This window comes from Aquarana catesbeiana, linkage group LG06 (genome assembly GCF_042186555.1).
Source record: "Aquarana catesbeiana isolate 2022-GZ linkage group LG06, ASM4218655v1, whole genome shotgun sequence".
Lineage (NCBI taxonomy): Eukaryota > Metazoa > Chordata > Amphibia > Anura > Ranidae > Aquarana > Aquarana catesbeiana.
The window spans coordinates 334,760,494-334,779,069 of record NC_133329.1 but is presented as its reverse complement, the minus strand read 5'-3'; the positions used below and the strand labels follow the sequence as shown (position 1 = coordinate 334,779,069).

At 40.1% G+C, this 18,576-nt stretch overlaps 1 protein-coding gene across 2 annotated transcripts in view; it reads right to left on the bottom strand.

The window, feature by feature from the left end:
• The window catches only part of GPR155 (G protein-coupled receptor 155), a 93,677-nt gene that overhangs the window by 31,181 nt on the left and 43,920 nt on the right, over window positions 1-18,576 (bottom strand). For both annotated transcript variants that reach the window (XM_073633865.1, XM_073633864.1), the window contains exons 6-11: window positions 15,284-15,367; window positions 12,098-12,218; window positions 5,503-5,587; window positions 5,043-5,133; window positions 4,179-4,380; window positions 1,578-1,673 (exon numbers count right to left, since the gene is read on the bottom strand). In XM_073633865.1, the coding sequence (XP_073489966.1) occupies window positions 1,578-1,673; window positions 4,179-4,380; window positions 5,043-5,133; window positions 5,503-5,587; window positions 12,098-12,218; window positions 15,284-15,367 (679 nt within the window). The remainder of the gene's footprint in view (window positions 1-1,577; window positions 1,674-4,178; window positions 4,381-5,042; window positions 5,134-5,502; window positions 5,588-12,097; window positions 12,219-15,283; window positions 15,368-18,576) is intronic.

Here is an 18,576-nt window from a genome sequence, read left to right as displayed (position 1 = left end):
ATAAACCCAGATAGTTTGCCCACATCTCAAGGAGAGGGCACACCAACAGAAGTTTCTTCACAGAGAAAGTGCTAAAAATAAATAAAGCAGGGCCTGAAATAACATGCGATTCACTCGCTATGTCTTAGCCCCACCTCTGACCTAGGCTGTGCTGACTTCAGCAGTAGGAATTGAAAGGTATTGCCTCAAGAGGTTAATAGGGGAGGTAGGGGTGGGTACCATCATCCTATAATTTATATAGTGAAGAACGGGGAGATTAGTCAAGGGCTACTCCAAAAATTTGCCCTTGATCGCCAATGGTGATTAGGACTATCTCGGTACCCAAATATACAGTAGAAAATTTATAAAAATAGCATTTATTACAAAATATACAAAAAATATATATACCCGAATTACAACAAAGACAACTAGGTAGTTGTTGCAAATATTCCATATGACAATAACATTTAAAATAATTTGGAAGCCCCCACAGATGTAAGGAGGCACAATGATGTAGGTGTAAATGTGGTCCTCAACAAGTTACAAAAACAAGTGGGTACTGAAATAGTCCTAATCATCATTGGGGATCAAGGGCAAATTTTTGGAGTAGCCCTTGACTAATCTCCCCGTTCTTCACTTCAGCAGTAGGAAGATTACCATTAAGCTGTGGACAGGACTTACCTAGTACAAAAGGGGAGCATGTGCACTGTGGTGGCAACGATGCAGAGACTCTATAAGCTTGAAGATTGTTGCCACCAAGATCAAAAAGGGATGAGCGACTGGCAGGATGAGCAGGTAATTTATCTCTAGTAAAAGTTTTTATAAAGGGCACAGAGGCATTAGAAAAAATATTAGTAAGGGTTTACCATTTTTTTTTGGGTGGGGGTGTTTACTGACACTCTGTAACCCTTAACAGGCTATAAAGATGATTGCAGCAGATAGTGTCCCCAATCTGCCTGAATGACAGGCCACTCTGATGAGGCAAGACTGAAGCCCTGAAGAAGTAGGATGTTTACTATATATATTTAGCACCTAATTTGCAAAGTCTGACAGGACCTTTAAAAAGGCTTTCTCCCATCACCACTGTTAGAATGCACCAGATTTTCAAATTCCCAGCAAAACAATTAGGCCACTTTCACACTGAGGCACTTTAGCGCTAAAAAAAAAAGTCCCTGCAAAGCGCCTCTCCTGTCACTCCAGTGGGAAAGCCCAAGTGCGCTTGCAGGACGTTAGAAAAAGTCCTGCAAGCAGCATCTTTGGGGCGGTTTAGGAGCGGTGCATACACCGCTCCTCCACCATCCCTGCCCATTAAAATAAATGGGTAGCGGCGATACACGGGTGCTATTAACCCCTTCGTCGGCCGCTAGCGGGGGTTAAAAGTGCTCCACTAGCGCCCGAAAAGCGCAGCTAAAGCGACGATAAAGCGCTGTTAAAACTAGTGGCGCTTTACCGCCGACGCCCCCAATGCCCCAGTGTGAAAGTAGCCTTATCGTATGTTTAAGTTAAAGAAAGCATAAGAGGTTATGAAGCCATGTAGAAAAAGAACTCTGGAAGGGTTTTCTAGATAGCATGTAAACACAACAGTCTCCATACTGTACCTTCCTCTATGCTGGGAGCTTCATTTATATTCATAACATCTGCAGAGTCCACAGGCTGGCACACACTTCCGTTCTCCTGACCACATGCACACATCTCTGTACAGAGGAGACAGCACACACTGTTATTACTGCTCTGCAGCCAATGCAATAGAAAGGCCTACTGTATTTTTCACAGAAACCGCTGCAATAAAATTTTCTTAGATACAAATGTATTTGGTTTCCTGGAATTACCAGTTTTTTTTTACAGTGTTACAGCATACATCTCAGTGAAAGGTTTCAAATGAACATATGATTTCTCCACAGCATGCCAGGTGCCAAGTTTACCAATTCAGTAAAATTCAGCAATACTGCTGTACCATGAAAACCCCTACCGGCTATTTTCGGGGTGAAACATTTAACATGTCCCTTGATTTCCCCCCCCCCCGTGACAGCAGGCTAAAGATCTTCTCTCCGTACCTGCTGTCACTATTTGAAAAGAGCATGGCTGGGTGATAGGAGCCTGCACGGCCGCGCTCTTTTCTTTTCAGTGACAGGTGTTGACTTGTAGTTCCTAATGAGCTATCATGGTGCTGTTAAGTACTCTAGTAGTTCATGGAGTCTTCCTGTCTTTGTGAAACTGCCTGCCCATATGATCTGCGGGCAGACAGGTTACACTGACAGTCTGCAGGAGACCTGCATGGATGCAGTGGTCACAGGTGCAAAGCTTTCCAGGATCCTACAAAATAAAATAGTAAATGCATATTTTTTTTTACCTGCAAACAAATTTGCATCTATGTTTATTTTTTTTAAAGTGAACTTATGGTTTAAAATTACACTGCAAACTCAGTTTATAATATGAAAACTGCAGCTCAAAATGATCTGCAGATCCAGACACAAAGTTGAATGCAAATCATACCTTTACCTGTAAAAGAAAAACTTGCACCCAGCCCCACTTCTCAGGCTTCCCTACTGGTCTTGTGATCCTCACTGACCAACTAGGACATTTGGTGGGTAGGGTAGGAAAGAAAGGCCTAAACTCAACTTTTACAGAAAAAGGTGGTATTTGCATAATAATCCAAATGCTTAGATCTCTGGATCTACTCATGGTTTTGGCATACTGTGCTTTCAGTAAACATAACCTTGTTTAATAGATTCTTATTACATGCTAATGTTAGTGACATGTTTACTTTACATCAAAAATGGATTCAGGCTGCAGGGTTTTTTCTTCCCCCTCTCATGTGCTCTTACCATGCAGCTACACTGCAAAATGAAACTTCCACAGGAGCAAAAGCCAAGGCTAGTGGGGCAGTTCATGCATAAAAATACAGCAATGCTACCTCAAGCATCATTCTATTGAAGGGACCACGTGGGGTCTGCCATGTCTATATCCTGTTGCTGTGGTAGGAGGACTAAAAAATGTGTAACGCAGCTTCTGAACACCTAAAGGCCTAAAAAAAAAAATGCAAATTATGGGATATAATGCACTGTGTTTAATTCCCACCAGGCGCCTAATGCATGAAGTTTTTTACGTTCTTTTTTTGTGTGGATCTCCTTTGGGCACTACAATTTCCTTGCGCTCTTGAAAAGCATCCAAGTAGGTTATTTAGCTCCCACCCAAATTTTCACGCATCTGTACGACATTACACCATACACTTTTGAAAAAAAAAATTGATGTGAATGGTTGAGTGTCCTCTGTAAACTGCAGCAGAATATGTCAGGCCAACATAAATAATAGAACTGGACAAGGGCGCGCTTCCCTACGCACCAAAAGGCCATGTATCTAAAATTTAAAGTGGTTGTAAAGGCAGAAGGTTTTTTTTAATCTTACTGCATTCTAGATTAAAAGCCTTCCGTGTGCAGCAGCCCCTTTCAGCCCCCCTAACACTTACCTGAGGTCCCTCTCTGTCTAGCGATGTCCACGAGTGTCTCAGCCGTCCGAGATTCTCCCTACTGATGGCCTGAGACACAGCAGCAGCGCTATTGGCTGCTAGCCAATCAGGATAGAGAAGGGGTGGGGCTGGGTCAGGGCTCTGTGTCTGAATGGACACAGGGAGCTGTGACTCGACTTGGGTGCCCCCACAGCAAGCTGCTTGCTGTAGGTGCACTGTACAGAAGGGAGGGGCCAGAATCACAGAAGAGGGACCCAAGAAGAGGAGGATCCGGGCTGCTCTGTGCAAATCCACTGCAACAGAGCAGATAAGTAGAACATGTTTGTTATTTTTATAGGAAAAAAAAAAAGGAGACTTTACAATCATGTTAACCTTTATTATAAAGGATAAAAGGTATGTAAATGACCAAACCATGTATCCCTATAGGGTGAGGTCAATGCCACTATATATGAACCACTATGTGGTAATATTTACACCTACCAAATTAATTGGTAAAACTTGGTGAGACTGCTCTTGATATTCAAATATAGACAACATGAGGATTAATATATCCTCTTACATTCAGTATAAAGGCTCAAGGCTATTTAGAGGCCTTTTGGTGCGTAGAGGAGGTGCACCCTCGTCTAGTATCAATATTACAGTCTTTTGTATATTTGCAACATAAATAATACATGTAAATTCGTTTTTAACGATACCAATGAACATGGTTTACTGCCATAAAGCCTTTGCCTACCCGGTCTGAAAGTAGAGGGTGTACTTGATCCGACAGGACTGTCTGGCTTGGATTCAACTGTAACATCTGTTCTGTTACTGCTGCTATGCGAGGACTGATTCAGCACCTGATAGTTGCCATCTTGTTCATTTCTACTCATGCACATAAGACAAACACCAGACAGCAGTATACTAACAGACAAGATTACTGCTGTGCTGATGATCTGCATCAAAACAGAGAAAAGTGATGTTATACTTTACAGAGGTAGTTGTGGGTATTATAACCCTTTTTTTTTAACCCCCAACTGTGATCCAAGCTCCTCGTATTGTAAGAAGAGATGTTGTGGTATTGTACAAAGAGAAATTAATAGAAGAGGTTAGAATAGTTTACCTGTTATAGACTAAGATTCCAAGGAAAAAAATATTAACTCAACCCCAATAGTTCCACCCCTTTTCCATTTCAGACCCTTCACACATGCACAGTTTATTGGTTTAAATTATTGAAAAGACACTATCACTTTGTCGTTTCCCAACTCACCCACTGATACTGACCCTGCAAGCCTTCTCCTGACTCCAATGACATCTTTCATCATCACAACTGGTAGCAAAATTTCCATTTTTTTAGTTGGTGTTGGACACCAAGGACAGCAATGATGTCACATCTTCCCTTGTGTGACCATGCTCGGGCCTAGAGCTTGGCTGCTTGACCTGAGCACTGTCACATGGTAGGTAGTCACGTGCTCCCTATGCACCCCAGAGCCAGCAGGAGGGCAAGAGAGCACTGGAAAGGTGGGTATCAGTGGGTGGGGGCCTCCTTACACATACACTGTCACCTAAATGTGCAAAAAACCAAGTGTCTTTTTACATTTTTATCTTATAGTCTTACCTGAGACTTCCCATAAAAGAAAGCAGAATCAATGTTGTCTAGATCACGTTCCCCTACACTCAGAAGGATGCACACCACTAAGAAAGGAATGCTGGTTAAACAAAAAAACAAAACAAAAAAAAAGTGTAATAACCATAATGCAATTTTATTAAACACACATACTGGGTCCCTTCCTGGACCTAAGTGACACCAAAGATCAGTTTGGGAGTCCCTTAATGATATGTATGAATAGCAGACTTAATCCCAGACTTCCTCACTGCTGGAGTTTGTTAATATCCTTGTAATGTGCATTGATCACCCAGAGGGGATTGTTTTTTTTCCCCTCAAGAAAAGTGGAGATACTCTTTAAGTCACTACAGTATAACTGTCACATATCCAATATGAGTGGAATTCCTTCTAAATTTTTTTATCACATATGCCACACATGCTATATCCAAATACATTGCTACTGGATACTTACCACCAACCAGCTAAAGCTAATACCACTACAGGAATGTTCCCAATTTCTCTCTTCTTTAGTAGAAATAGTGATAACGAGAGAAGACCTGGAAAAAAAATCATGTGCCAACATTTATATAATATATATATAAAGAAACGTGATTTTGCGCTAACCATACAAAAAAAAAAAATAAATAAAAAAATTGTGCTGCTGCTCGTGTTAGTCCATAAATACAAAAGACCCAAAAAATAAATAGTAAATAGTGTAACCAGCGCGCATCATATCTTAGTGTGTATTAAATAGAAGTGATCCCGATAGTTATGACTACTATTGGTATACCACACTTAAAGCCATTTCAATCCGGCCAAAAACTCATGAAAAACGTTATTACTATAGACATATATTTAAAAAAAATCGTGAAATTGACTTATTTTTCTATATTAGGAACATTTAAATCCTATACTCACACCACGTGTTCAACAGTGAAACAAAACATGTGTTATTAATTACAATGTTACTTATGAAAATCAATCCGCAACAATGTAGTGAGCACCCTGAAACATATGTTGCTAGTAACAATGTTACTTGTGACTATCAATTCGCAACAATGTGGTGAACACCATACATATCCAAATTAGTGCTAAAAATGTTTATCAGTGGGACACTTATTCCCCTTGAACATCTTAGATGTAGAAACAATGATCAGTCCTTGATGGAAATATGCTAGGTTGATATTAGCACCAATCTTCTTTATAGAAAGAGACACACCGATATTCCTCCTTTTCACAAATATGGTAAAAAAGGCCGCTTACCGGATCAGATGGATCTCAGGTTAGCGAGATCAGATGAGCATGTTGCATTAGCCTGCCGGCCTTAGATTATCACCTGGGCGTTTTCCTGGGAGATTTCCTCAGCCACTGCGCTCCAATACACAGGCAGATCTATCCTCACTGATACAATGTATCCGGTTTCAAAATATTAGTTCATCCATACAGAAGATACACCTCAGTGGGAATAAAACGAAAAGGGCTCCATAGTGCAAATGTGTTTTATAGATTTATTCAAAATCTTTTTCACAGTCACTTTAAAACAATTCTTTCCACTGCAAATGTTCACAGCAACACTCCACTGCACATCAGGAACTACAAATCAAAAAAACTCCCAAGTATACACCAAACGGAACTCAGATAAAAAATGGGAACCAGATAAAAATTAGCTAAAAATCACCATACATGCAGAGCGGGAGCAAACCGGCTGTCTGCATGGAGAAAGACCAGACAAACGTGATGGCATCACAGCCTCTAGCTCCACCCGACGCTTTTCCCCTAAACAGGCTTCCACTGGGAACAGAGACATGACTGAGTGCTGACACATCACGTTTTTATACTCATATGGCAGGAGACACAGGAAGTGACATTCCCACATCCCCTTCCTGTGGTCACTTGATATAAAGTTATTTTTTCTTCAAAGACTGCTCTTTAAATATCAAAACTAACTACTTTTCTTCACCACTAGATAGGGAAGAAAGAAATTAGCTCAAAAACAAGAAAAATTTAGAAAAATTTAAAAAAATTAAAAAATTTTTTTTTTTGAAAAATATTTTTCTTTCATATGTATAATTGGGCGTTCCTGATTCGCACTTCCATTTATTATACATATATCAACCTTTTAATGACATATATTACTATTAATCATCCTCTAGTTCACTTTTAATCAGCTCCTCTGTATGGTTATGCAGCAGTCTAACCAGAAAAATACAAAGGAACTTCACATAAGGAACCAGAAATTCTCTCCTAGCAGAGGATTAATATAAAACTTTTCATATACCCCTGACATTATCTTCAATAAAAACATATAAAAATACAAAGGATCAGTACAGATTCTCAAAAAATTCTTGTTAAAAATTCTCAAAAAATTATTATTTTTAGAAACTAGGAAGACTATCACCCATTATCTATTATCAATGTAGCAATTGATATCCCACTCCACGTTGAGTCCTAGGGGTCTATAACATTGGAGGTCATATATCCATCTGGTTTCACGGCGAGAGATGGACCTTCTCACATTGCTTCCCCTCCAATGGGGGGATATATGCTGCATAACCATACAGAGGAGCTGATTAAAAGTGAACTAGAGGATGATTAATATAATAATAGTAATAATATTTTAATGTCATTAAAAGGTTGATATATGTATAATAAATGGAAGTGCGAATCAGGAACGCCCAATTATACATATGAAAGAAAAATATTTTTCAAAAAAAAAAAAAAATTTTTTAATTTTTTTTAAATTTTTCTAAATTTTTCTTGTTTTTGAGCTAATTTCTTTCTTCCCTATCTAGTGGTGAAGAAAAGTAGTTAGTTTTGATATTTAAAGAGCAGTCTTTGAAGAAAAAATAACTTTATATCAAGTGACCACAGGAAGGGGATGTGGGAATGTCACTTCCTGTGTCTCCTGCCATATGAGTATAAAAACGTGATGTGTCAGCACTCAGTCATGTCTCCGTTCCCAGTGGAAGCCTGTTTAGGGGAAACGCGTCGGGTGGAGCTAGAGGCTGTGACGCCATCACGTTTGTCTGGTCTTTCTCCATGCAGTCAGCCAGTTTGCTCCCGCTCTGCATGTATGCTGATTTTTAGCTAATTTTTATCTGGTTCCCATTTTTTATCTGAGTTCCGTTTGGTGTATACTTGGGAGTTTTTTTGATTTGTAGTTCCTGATGTGCAGTGGAGTGTTGCTGTGAACATTTGCAGTGGAAAAAATTGTTTTAAAAGTGACTGTGAAAAAGATTTTGAATAAATCTATAAAACACATTTGCACTATGGAGCCCTTTTCGTTTTATTCCCACTGAGGTGTATCTTCTGTATGGATGAACTAATATTTTGAAACCGGATATATTGTATCAGTGAGGATAGATCTGCCTGTGTATTGGAGCGCAGTGGCTGAGGAAATCTCCCAGGAAAACGCCCAGATCTGCCTGTGAATTGGAGCACAGTGGCTGAGGAAATCTCCCAGGAGATAATCTAAGGCCAGCAGGCTAATGCAACATGCTCATCTGATCTCACTAACCTGAGATCCATCTGATCCGGTAAGCGGCCTTTTTTACCATATTTGTGAAAAGGAGGAATATCGGTGTGTCTCTTTCTATAAAGAAGATTGGTGCTAATATCAACCTAGCATATTTCCATCAAGGACTGATCATTGTTTCTACATCTAAGATGTTCAAGGGGAATAAGTGTCCCACTGATAAACATTTTTAGCACTAATTTGGATATGTATGGTGTTCACCACATTGTTGCGAATTGATAGTCACAAGTAACATTGTTACTAGCAACATATGTTTCAGGGTGCTCACTACATTGTTGCGGATTGATTTTCATAAGTAACATTGTAATTAATAACACATGTTTTGTTTCACTGTTGAACAGGTGGTGTGAGTATAGGATTTAAATGTTCCTAATATAGAAAAATAAGTCAATTTCACGATTTTTTTTTAAATATATGTCTATAGTAATAACGTTTTTCATGAGTTTTTGGCCGGATTGAAATGGCTTTAAGTGTGGTATACCAATAGTAGTCATAACTATCGGGATCACTTATATTTAATACACACTAAGATATGATGCGCGCTGGTTACACTATTTACTATTTAACATTTATATAATGTTTATAATTCTTTCAGTTTTAAAATAATGACTAACATATAAACAAAGAGAAAAATAGGCTCCACTGTGCTATAGTTCTTAGATTATTATTGTATTCTAGTAAATATATGTGGTTAATTAAGGAAATACATTGATTCTTTTTAAAAATGTAAACATTCCTTAAAGTGGTTTTAAAGCCCAAACATTTTTTTATCTTATTGCATGCCCTGCATGAAGGTAAAAAATGTTTAGGCATTAGTATCACCCCTTCGCTACCCCTCTTATACTGTACTTACCTGAGCCCTCACTCGATCCAGCACTGTACCCATCTGTAGCGGCTCACAGGCTTTACTGAGGCAGCGGGAGCCATTGGCTCCTGCTACTATCAGTCAAATCCTGTGACGAGGGAGCAAAGAGTGGGACCAAGCCACACTGTGTTTTTCTATGGACGCAGGCAGTGTGGCTCAGGCTCGATGCCAAAGGTGTGCCACAATAGGATGTGGCTTCTTATGGTAACAGACCACTAAGAGAAGGAGCACTGGCCAGAATTTTCAGTCTCTGTTCGAAAATAAGGCATGCAACATGGCACTGCACAGGTTAATCAGGACTTCTGTCTGTAGTCTAAGATTTAACATTTCCTGTGAAGAAACAGCATATCCCACAGTCCCTGGGGCAGTGAATCTAGTGCTCTGAAGGTGAGAGCTAAATAGTAATTACAGTGCCTTGCAAAAGTATTCACCCCCTTGGCATTTTCTGTGTTTTGTTGCCTCACAACCTGGAATTAACAGGGATTGTTTGAGGATTTGCGTCATTTAATTTACACAACATACCCACAACTTTGAAGATATTTTTTTATAATTGTAAAGCAAACAAATAGGACAAAATAACAGAAAAATCAACGTGCATAACTATTCACCCCCGTAAAGTCAATACTTTGTAGAGCCACCTTTTGCGGCTATCACAGCTCCAAGTCGCTTTGGATAAGTCTCTATGAGCTTGCCACATCTTACCACTGGGATTTTTTCCCATTCCTCCTTGCAAAACTGCTCCAGCTCCTTCAAGTTGGATGGTTTGCACTTGTGAACAGCAATCTTTAAGGTCTAACCACAGATTTTCTATTGGATTGAGGTCTGGGCTTTGACTAGGCCATTCCAACACATTTACATGTTTCCCCTTAAACCACTCAAGTGTTGCTTTAGCAGTGTGTTTGGGGTCATTGTCCTGCTGGAAGGTGAACCTCCGTCCTAGCCTCAAATCACACACAACGTGGTACAGGTTTTGCTCAAGAATATCCCTGTATTTAGCACCATCCATCTTTCCCTCAACTCTGACCAGTTTTCTTTGATGGCCAAAAAGTTCAATTTTAGTCTCATCACACAAGAGCACCTTCCTCCATACATTTTGGGAGTCTCCCACGTGCCTTTTCGCAAACTCAAAACGTGCCATTTTGTTTTTTGCTGAAAGTAATGGCTTTCTTCTGGCCACTCTGCCATAAAGCCCAACTCTATGGAGAATACGGCTTATTGTCGTCCTATGTACAGATACTCCAGTCTCTGCTGTGTAACTCTGCAGCTTCTCCAGGGTTACCTTAGGTCTCTGTGCTGCCTCTCTGATTAATCCCTTCCTTGCCCGGTCTGTGAGTTTTGGTGTGCGGCCGTCTCTTGGCAGGTTTGCTGATGTGCCATGTTCTTTCCATTTGGTTATGATAGATTTGATGGTGCTCCTAGGGATCATCAAAGATTTGGATATTTTTTTATAACCTATCCATGACTTGTACTTCTCAACAACAGTGCCCCTTACTTGTTTGGAGAGTTCCTTGGTCTTCATGGCAGTGTTTGGTTAGTTGCGCCTCTTGCTTATGTGTTGCAGCCTCTGGTGCCTTTCAAAAAGGTGTGTATATGTGATGATAGATCATGAGACACTTAGATTGCACACAGTTGGACATCATTTCACTAATTATGTGACTTCTGAAGGTAATTGGTTGCACCAGAGCTTTTTATGGGCTTCATAACAAAGAGGGTGAATACATACGCACATGCCAATTATTTTTTTTATTTCTGAAAAATAGTTTTATGTATATATTTTTCTAATTTTACTTCACCAACTTAGACTATTGTGTTCTGATCCATCACATATAATTCAGATTAAAAAAACACTGAACTAAAGGCTGTAATGTAACAAAATAGGTAAAAAGCCAAGGTGGGTGAATACTTTTGCAAGGCGCTGTAAATCTGAAACAGACACAAACAGGCAGAGCAATTTACAGAGAAATCATTATGCAGTCTTGCATCACAAATGTATAAGCTTTAAAGCGGTAGTAAACCGCCCAAAAAAAAAAAAAAAACTAAAAAAACCTGCAAGGCAATAGCATAATGTGCTAGTATGCATCGCATACTAGCACATTATGAAATACTTACCTTAGGCTCCCACTGCTCAGCCGGTCACAGCCGAGCGGGCTGACATGTTCCCTTGGCGTTTCTTCCAGGTTCGCTGGCTCCAGCGCTGACGTCACTCCCATGCATGCACGCGGGAAGTCCTTCATTCTGTTCAGCGGCAGCGTGAAAGGTTAATATCTCCTAAACCGTGCAGCTTTAGGAGATATTCATTTTACCTACAGCTAAGCCTTATTATATTCTTACCTGTAGGTAAAAATTACCAACCGGACAATACAACCGCTTTAATGTGATGAAACACAGAGGAAATGGCAAGGCGTTCACTGGACCCTATGTGACCAGATACAGAATACAAATACATAGGAGAATCGATTAGCCATGACACTACAAACTGCAACCACAACCTGCGAGCCCATCATTACAAGGTAAGGCAAACATACAACACAGGGTATAAAACTACACCAATACATAGTTAAAACAAAGAAAAACATTTGAAAGTGTACAATGCCTGTAACTGATGATAAATAAAATTTGATGCAGCACACATCTACCAGAGTTCCATGTATTAAGTAATAAAAATACCTGTCCACAAGTATGTACTGTAGAGGGCACCGTATAAGATTACAAACACTAGCATCTGTCCCACCACATTTCTCTCTTGTATTATGAAGTTCCATAACACCATTCCAATGCAGACAATCAGCTGAAGAAAGAGGAAATACAAATTAAAAACAGACAGCAATGTTGAACTAAGATGAAATGCAGACTGAGTTACAGTGGGGAAAATAATGATTTGATCCCCTGCAGATTATATTAAGAAATGAAGGGTCTACAATTGTTATCATAGGTGTATTTTAAATGATAGAGACAGAATATCAACCAAAAATCCAGAAAAAAACATATGATACAAATGTTATAAATGGAGTTGCAGTTCATTGAGTAAAATAAGTATTTGGTCACCGACCAACCAGCAATAATTCTGGCTCCTACAGACTGGCTACAGTATGTGCTCATGTGATACACAGATTAGTCCTGTCAATTTAAGATGGTGCTCCTAACCACAACTCATTATGTGTACAAAAAAAAAAAAAAGAAAAAAAAAAAAAGACACCTGTCCACAGAATCTCTTTCTTCCATTCAAACCTCACCATCATGGGCAAAACCAAAGAGCTGTCAAAGGACATCAGGGACAAGATTGTAGACCTGTATAAGGCTGGAATGGACTACAAGACCAGCAGCACTAAGCTTGGTGAGAAGGAGACAACTGTTGGAGCAATTATTCGCAAATATAAGAAATACAAAATAACCGTCAATCGCCCTCGGTCTGGAGCTCCATGCAAGATTTTGCCTCATGGGGTAAGGATGATCATGAGAAAATTGAAGTATCAGCCCAGAACTACATGGAAGGAGTTTGTGAATGATTTTAAGGCAGTTGGGACCACAGTCACCAAACAAACCATTGGTAACACAATACGCTGTCATTGATTGAAATCCTGCAGCACCCGCAAGGTCCCCCTCCTCAAGAAGGCACATGTGCAGGCCCTCCTGAAGTTTGCCAATGAACATCTAAATGATTCAGAGAAAAATTGGGAGAAAGTGCAGTGGTCAGATGTGACCACAATTGAGCTCTTGGCATTACCTCGACTCGCTGTGTTTGGAGGAAGAAAAATGCTGACTATGACCCTAAGAACACCATCCCTATAGTCAAGTACGGAGCTAGAAATATTATGCTTTGGGGCTGTTTCTCTGCTAAAGTTACAGGCTGACTTTGCCACATTTAAAGGGCCAATGGATGGGGCCATGTATTGTAAAATCGTGGATAAGAACCTTCTTCCCTCAGCCAGAACACTGAAGATGGGTCATGGATGGGTCTTCCAGCATGGCCATGACCCAAAACATACCGCCAAGGCAACAAAGGAGTGGCTCAAGAAGTGACCTAGCCAGTCTCCAGACCTTAATCCTATAGAAAATTTATGGAGGAAGCTGAAAGTTCGAGTTGCCAAGCGACAGACAAGAAATCTTAAGGATTTAGAGAACACCTGTAACGAGTGGACCAAAATTCCTCCTGAGATGTGTGCAAACTTGGTCACCAACTACAAGAGACGTCTTACCTCTGTGCTTGCCAACAAGGGTTTCTCCACCAAAGGACTAAGTCATGTTTTGCTTGGGAATCAAATACTCACTGAACTGCAACTCAATTTATAACATTTGTATCGTGTTTTTTTCTGGATTTTTGGTTGATATTCGGTCTCTATCATTTACATACACCTATGATAAAAATTATAGACCCTTCATTTCTTTATAAGTGGGCAAACTTAAAAAATCTGCAAGGAATTTAATAATTATTTTCCCCACTGTATGTCATAGAAGCAAGCAGCGAGATTACCCTCACATGCTAAATGTGATGAAACATAATGCCACACTAGGACACCACCAGTAAAAAATACATTATTAATAATAATAAAATCTAAATATGATTTTTTGTCAAGCATAAGGGAGAGTCAAAAGGTCTATAAAGTTTTTCCTCATTGTTGGTGAGTTAATTCAAGGTTTGCAGCCACCCATAGAAGTCTTATACAGATCATTCTGCACTAGACCACACACCCAGTTTATTGTACCGTGAAAGGATTAGCACACCTAAAAGCTTATGTTCATTTAAAGATTTACACCTTATAAAACACACACCTTGATTTCCAATGATAAGGTATACATTAATGGCGGCAATGCATTTGTAGCAGCAGCCAGGACTGCACAGATTTAGCAAGCACTGCTGAATGTACCACTGCATCACAACGTATGTAAATTGCGGCTTGCAGTCATTATAGAGTAAAATATATGTTCAACTAATAGGGTTACATCAACACCAGTCTGCCAAGAGACATAAATTACCATGTGAGAAGCAGCTGTTAAAAAGACTGAGCAGAGCTCTAGGTGGCGATGAAGGTAAAATGTGAAATGAAACAGACACGCACATAAAGTTCATGTATAAGCTTACTAGCCCCCTCATATAAAACAAAAGTAGTACTGTAACAAGCTAAACTCCCGGACAGAAAAGTAAAACAAATACAATTAAATGTGAACCTTTCATGGATTTCAAAGCAAGGGTGCTGCTACTTAAAAGCAGTTAGAAAAACATTCTTGCTAGTGCCTTATTAGCCATAAAGCCCTTATCTGTGTGTCTCTACACAGTGGTATTAGTTTAAAACATATGAAAGAGAACATAGCGATGACCTCAGAATGCTGCTGTTCCTTTATTGTCAAAGTACCAAACTTACCCTTTCAGCAGCCGGTGTGTTGGAATGACACGTCTTTGCTTCTTCCTGGCCATAGCAGTCCAGGAAGAAGCAAACCATTTGGGATGGTTGAATACCCGTTACCGCTGCCACATGCTGTTCTTCCCATCAACTTGTTTTTTCTGTAGCGATGTACAAACCAGAGGGGGGGAAGCACAGCGTGTGGTGGGCGAGCAGGTATTCTATATTTCAGGAAGTGTGGAATACTTGCTGTGACCAATGAGAAGCAAAACAGTAGTGCTTCAACATGTGTAATTTCCCAGAAGATAAATGTTAGTAAAATCAATGCATACATTACCTAAGAACCAATTAATAGAATATTTTTAACTTTAGACAAGACTGTTACTGTATGACAAATGTTTAATACATTCTGCATTGTATGGTCACACTATCCAAAATGTGATATCCTTCCATACATTCAAAAGTGAAAAATTACAGCAAATATGCGAAAAAAAAAATTTTATAAAAGACTCACTTGAGCCAGAAGTAGATTGGCAGTCAGCAAATGAGGAAGTCTTTTATATTTTTTACTCAAAAGCAAAACAGCAAGAGACCAGACCTGCAAATAAATGCATAAAAATGAATCAAATGGACAAATAAATAATATCATTGTGATAGGTTGCTCCCTCCACCCCTGCTCGTCTCACTGGAGTTTAGTGTGAAGCATTGTGCCTCCACGTTCCACCTTACATCTATAGATGGATTTCCCCTCAATCTTGGAGTTTTACCCATTATTATACAGATGTAATAAACACTACTCTACCAAAACACAAAATTATATACCTTTTTCTCTTCGTCCCATACAGCTCTGTACCTATAAGAACAAATGAGTGCTCTTTCCATTTTTTGGGGGAGGGAACTGCATCCCACCTATTTCCTGCATGACACAGGCACTTCAGAAAATTTCTAAAATACACAGTTAAAACAATTTACATACTGAAGTTTTGTCATTCAGGTTAGCCAGTTCTGTTAAAAATAATAGCAGTGTGTAAAAAAGTGAGTAAGGCCCCTTTTACACGGGGCAGATCAGTCTGACAGCCTTTGTTTGCTCAGCAGGGATCACTCCGCTGATCCCGGCTGAGCAGGCGTTTGACAGGTCCGTCTACGCTCACTGTGCAGATCTTTGGGGAGATTGGGTGAAAACGGACCGCCTGTCCATTTTCATCCAATCCAATAGACGGATGGAAAATAGGACCATCATCCGTCTGGATTTGGCGGAGAGGATTGGATAGCAGCGGGTGTCAGCTGATATCCACCGCTTCATAGGGGTGAATGGGTGGTCCGATCAGGTCCGCCTGAAAAACTGACAAGCAGACCTGATCACATAGCACGTGTGAAAGGGGCCTAAGAGCTCAAAATCCTTATAATAGTTTTTTTTCCATACACACAAATGCATTGGGAACACTGCACAGTCTATTCCAAATCAAAAACGTGAAGAAAAATGTTGTTATTACTTTACAGAAAGTGGAGAAAAAGAATTATTAGGCTCTTCCAAAAAATAGCAGTGTCTGCATTTTTCTTTACAAATGCAAACATTTACTGCATAAACTGAAAATGCTTGAAGATTTAGCTTTCCTATGAATCACTGAATATTTTTTTTTTTTTCCCAAAATCTTTTTATTGGTTTTTAAAAAGAGAAACAAAAACAGATAAAGAGAACAAACAGTTAAACATACATTGGTCTAATATGATGTCTATGTGATCCTTGCAGGAATCACACTTTCACCTTATTCATGAAAAATATATTATGAAATCAGTCATAGCGGTACAGTTTACTGGGTCATGAGGTGGTGCTATGTGCAGTTGTACATGGTAAAATAACATATTGTAGATTATTGTGTACACCTGGCACCCGCTTGGGAGCTACTTTGTGATTGGGGTCTACTGAGAGGCCTCTGAAGCGGTGGAGGGATCTGCCAGCCACTTAGACCAGACTTTGCTATATTTGTTGGGGCAGCCTCTGTTGTCATATGTGTCTTTATACAGAGGTAAGCTATTGTTAATTAATTGTTTCCACAGGGAGAGAGGAGGGGGGGTTGGTTTGCGCCAACTAAGGGCTATAGCTTTACGGGCATAGAACAGGAGCAATCCCACCAGTGTGCGTCCCGCCACCGTAGGAATTAGTTGTTCTACCAGGCCTGGTATGCAGATTGACATTGATGGTTGTAGTGGCACAGAGGTGATTTGTGTGATAAAGTCCAATATCTCCCTCCAGTATCCGACAATTGCCGGACAGGTCCAGAAGATGTGGGTGAAGTCCCCAGGAGTCCCACCACATCTCCAACATCCGGGAGGGGAGTCGGGGTTCATTTTGTGTAGTCTGTGAGGGGTAAAATATGCCCGATGGACTATCTTGAATTGGATCAGGCGATCTCTCAGAGGGACCAGGGAGCTAAATGGGAAATCCCATATGTCATCCCAGTCATCGTTGTCAAAATTGGGGATGTCATGGGACCATTTAGATCTTAGCTTTTCCATAGTCGGGAGGGAGGTGACAGTCAGGTGTGAATATAATTGAGAAGTGGGTTTTTTCGCACAATCTGATCTAAGAAGGTCCTCCATTGAAGATTGGACTAGTTGAGGAGGGGAGTTGGAGAATTGGTGACTAAAGGCATGGGAGAGTTGAAGGAATCGGAAAAGAATCACTGAATATTTAGTTGTACAATCACTGTTTCTGAGAACTGCTTCACATCTGTTTTGCATGGAGTCAACCAACTTCTGGCACCTGTGAAAAGGTATTCCAGCCCAGGACGATTGCACTACATTCCACAATTCCTCTGCATTTCTTGGTTTTACCTCAGAAACAGCATTTTTGATGTTACCCTACAGAGCTTTCTATTGGACTAAGGTCCGGGGACTGGGCTGGCCACTCCATAACGTTAATCTTGTTGGTCTGGAACCAAGATGCTGCTCGCTTACTGGTGTGTATGGGGTCGTTGTCTTGTTGAAACACCCATTTCAAGGGCATTTCCCCTTCAGCATAAGGCATCATGACCTCTTCAAGTATTTTGATGTATTCAAACTGATCCATGATCCCTGTTATGCGATAAATAGGCCCCACACTATAGTATAAGAAACATCCCCATATCATGATGCTTGCGCCACCATGCTTCACTATCTTTACAGTGTAGTGTGACTTGAATTCAGTGTTTGGGGGTCGTGTGACAAACTGTCTGCGGCCCTTAGACCCAAAAAGAACAATCTTGCTTTCATCGGTCCACAAAATGTTGCACCATTTCTCTTTAGGTCAGTCAATGTGTTCTTTGGCAAATTGTAACCTCTTCAGCATGTCCTTTTTTTCAACAATGCGACTTTGCGGGAGCTTCTTGCCGATAGCTTGGCTTCACATACTGTAGGCATCTTTAAATGGTTATAGTACTCAGAGGTAACTTTAGACCTTCTTGGATCACCCTGATCATTTCGGCTACTCTTCATAACATTTGTATGGTAGTTTTGCATTTTCTTCCACGTCTTTCTGGTTTTGGTTACCATTTTCAAGCATTTGAGATCACTTTAGCTGAGCAGTCTATCAGTTTCTGCACTTCTTTATATGTTTTCCCCTCTCCAATCAACTTTTAATCAAAGTACGCAGTTCTGAACAATGTCTGGAACAACCATTTTACACATTTTCAGAGAGAAATGAACTGTACCCAGCATGTAATAATTATATTGGTGAGGGTGTCTCTGTAAGGTGCCACATCCTAATTGACGAAACAAAGAAAGGGTGTCCCCTAAATGGACTTTTAAGGCACTGAAATTGTTTAATAA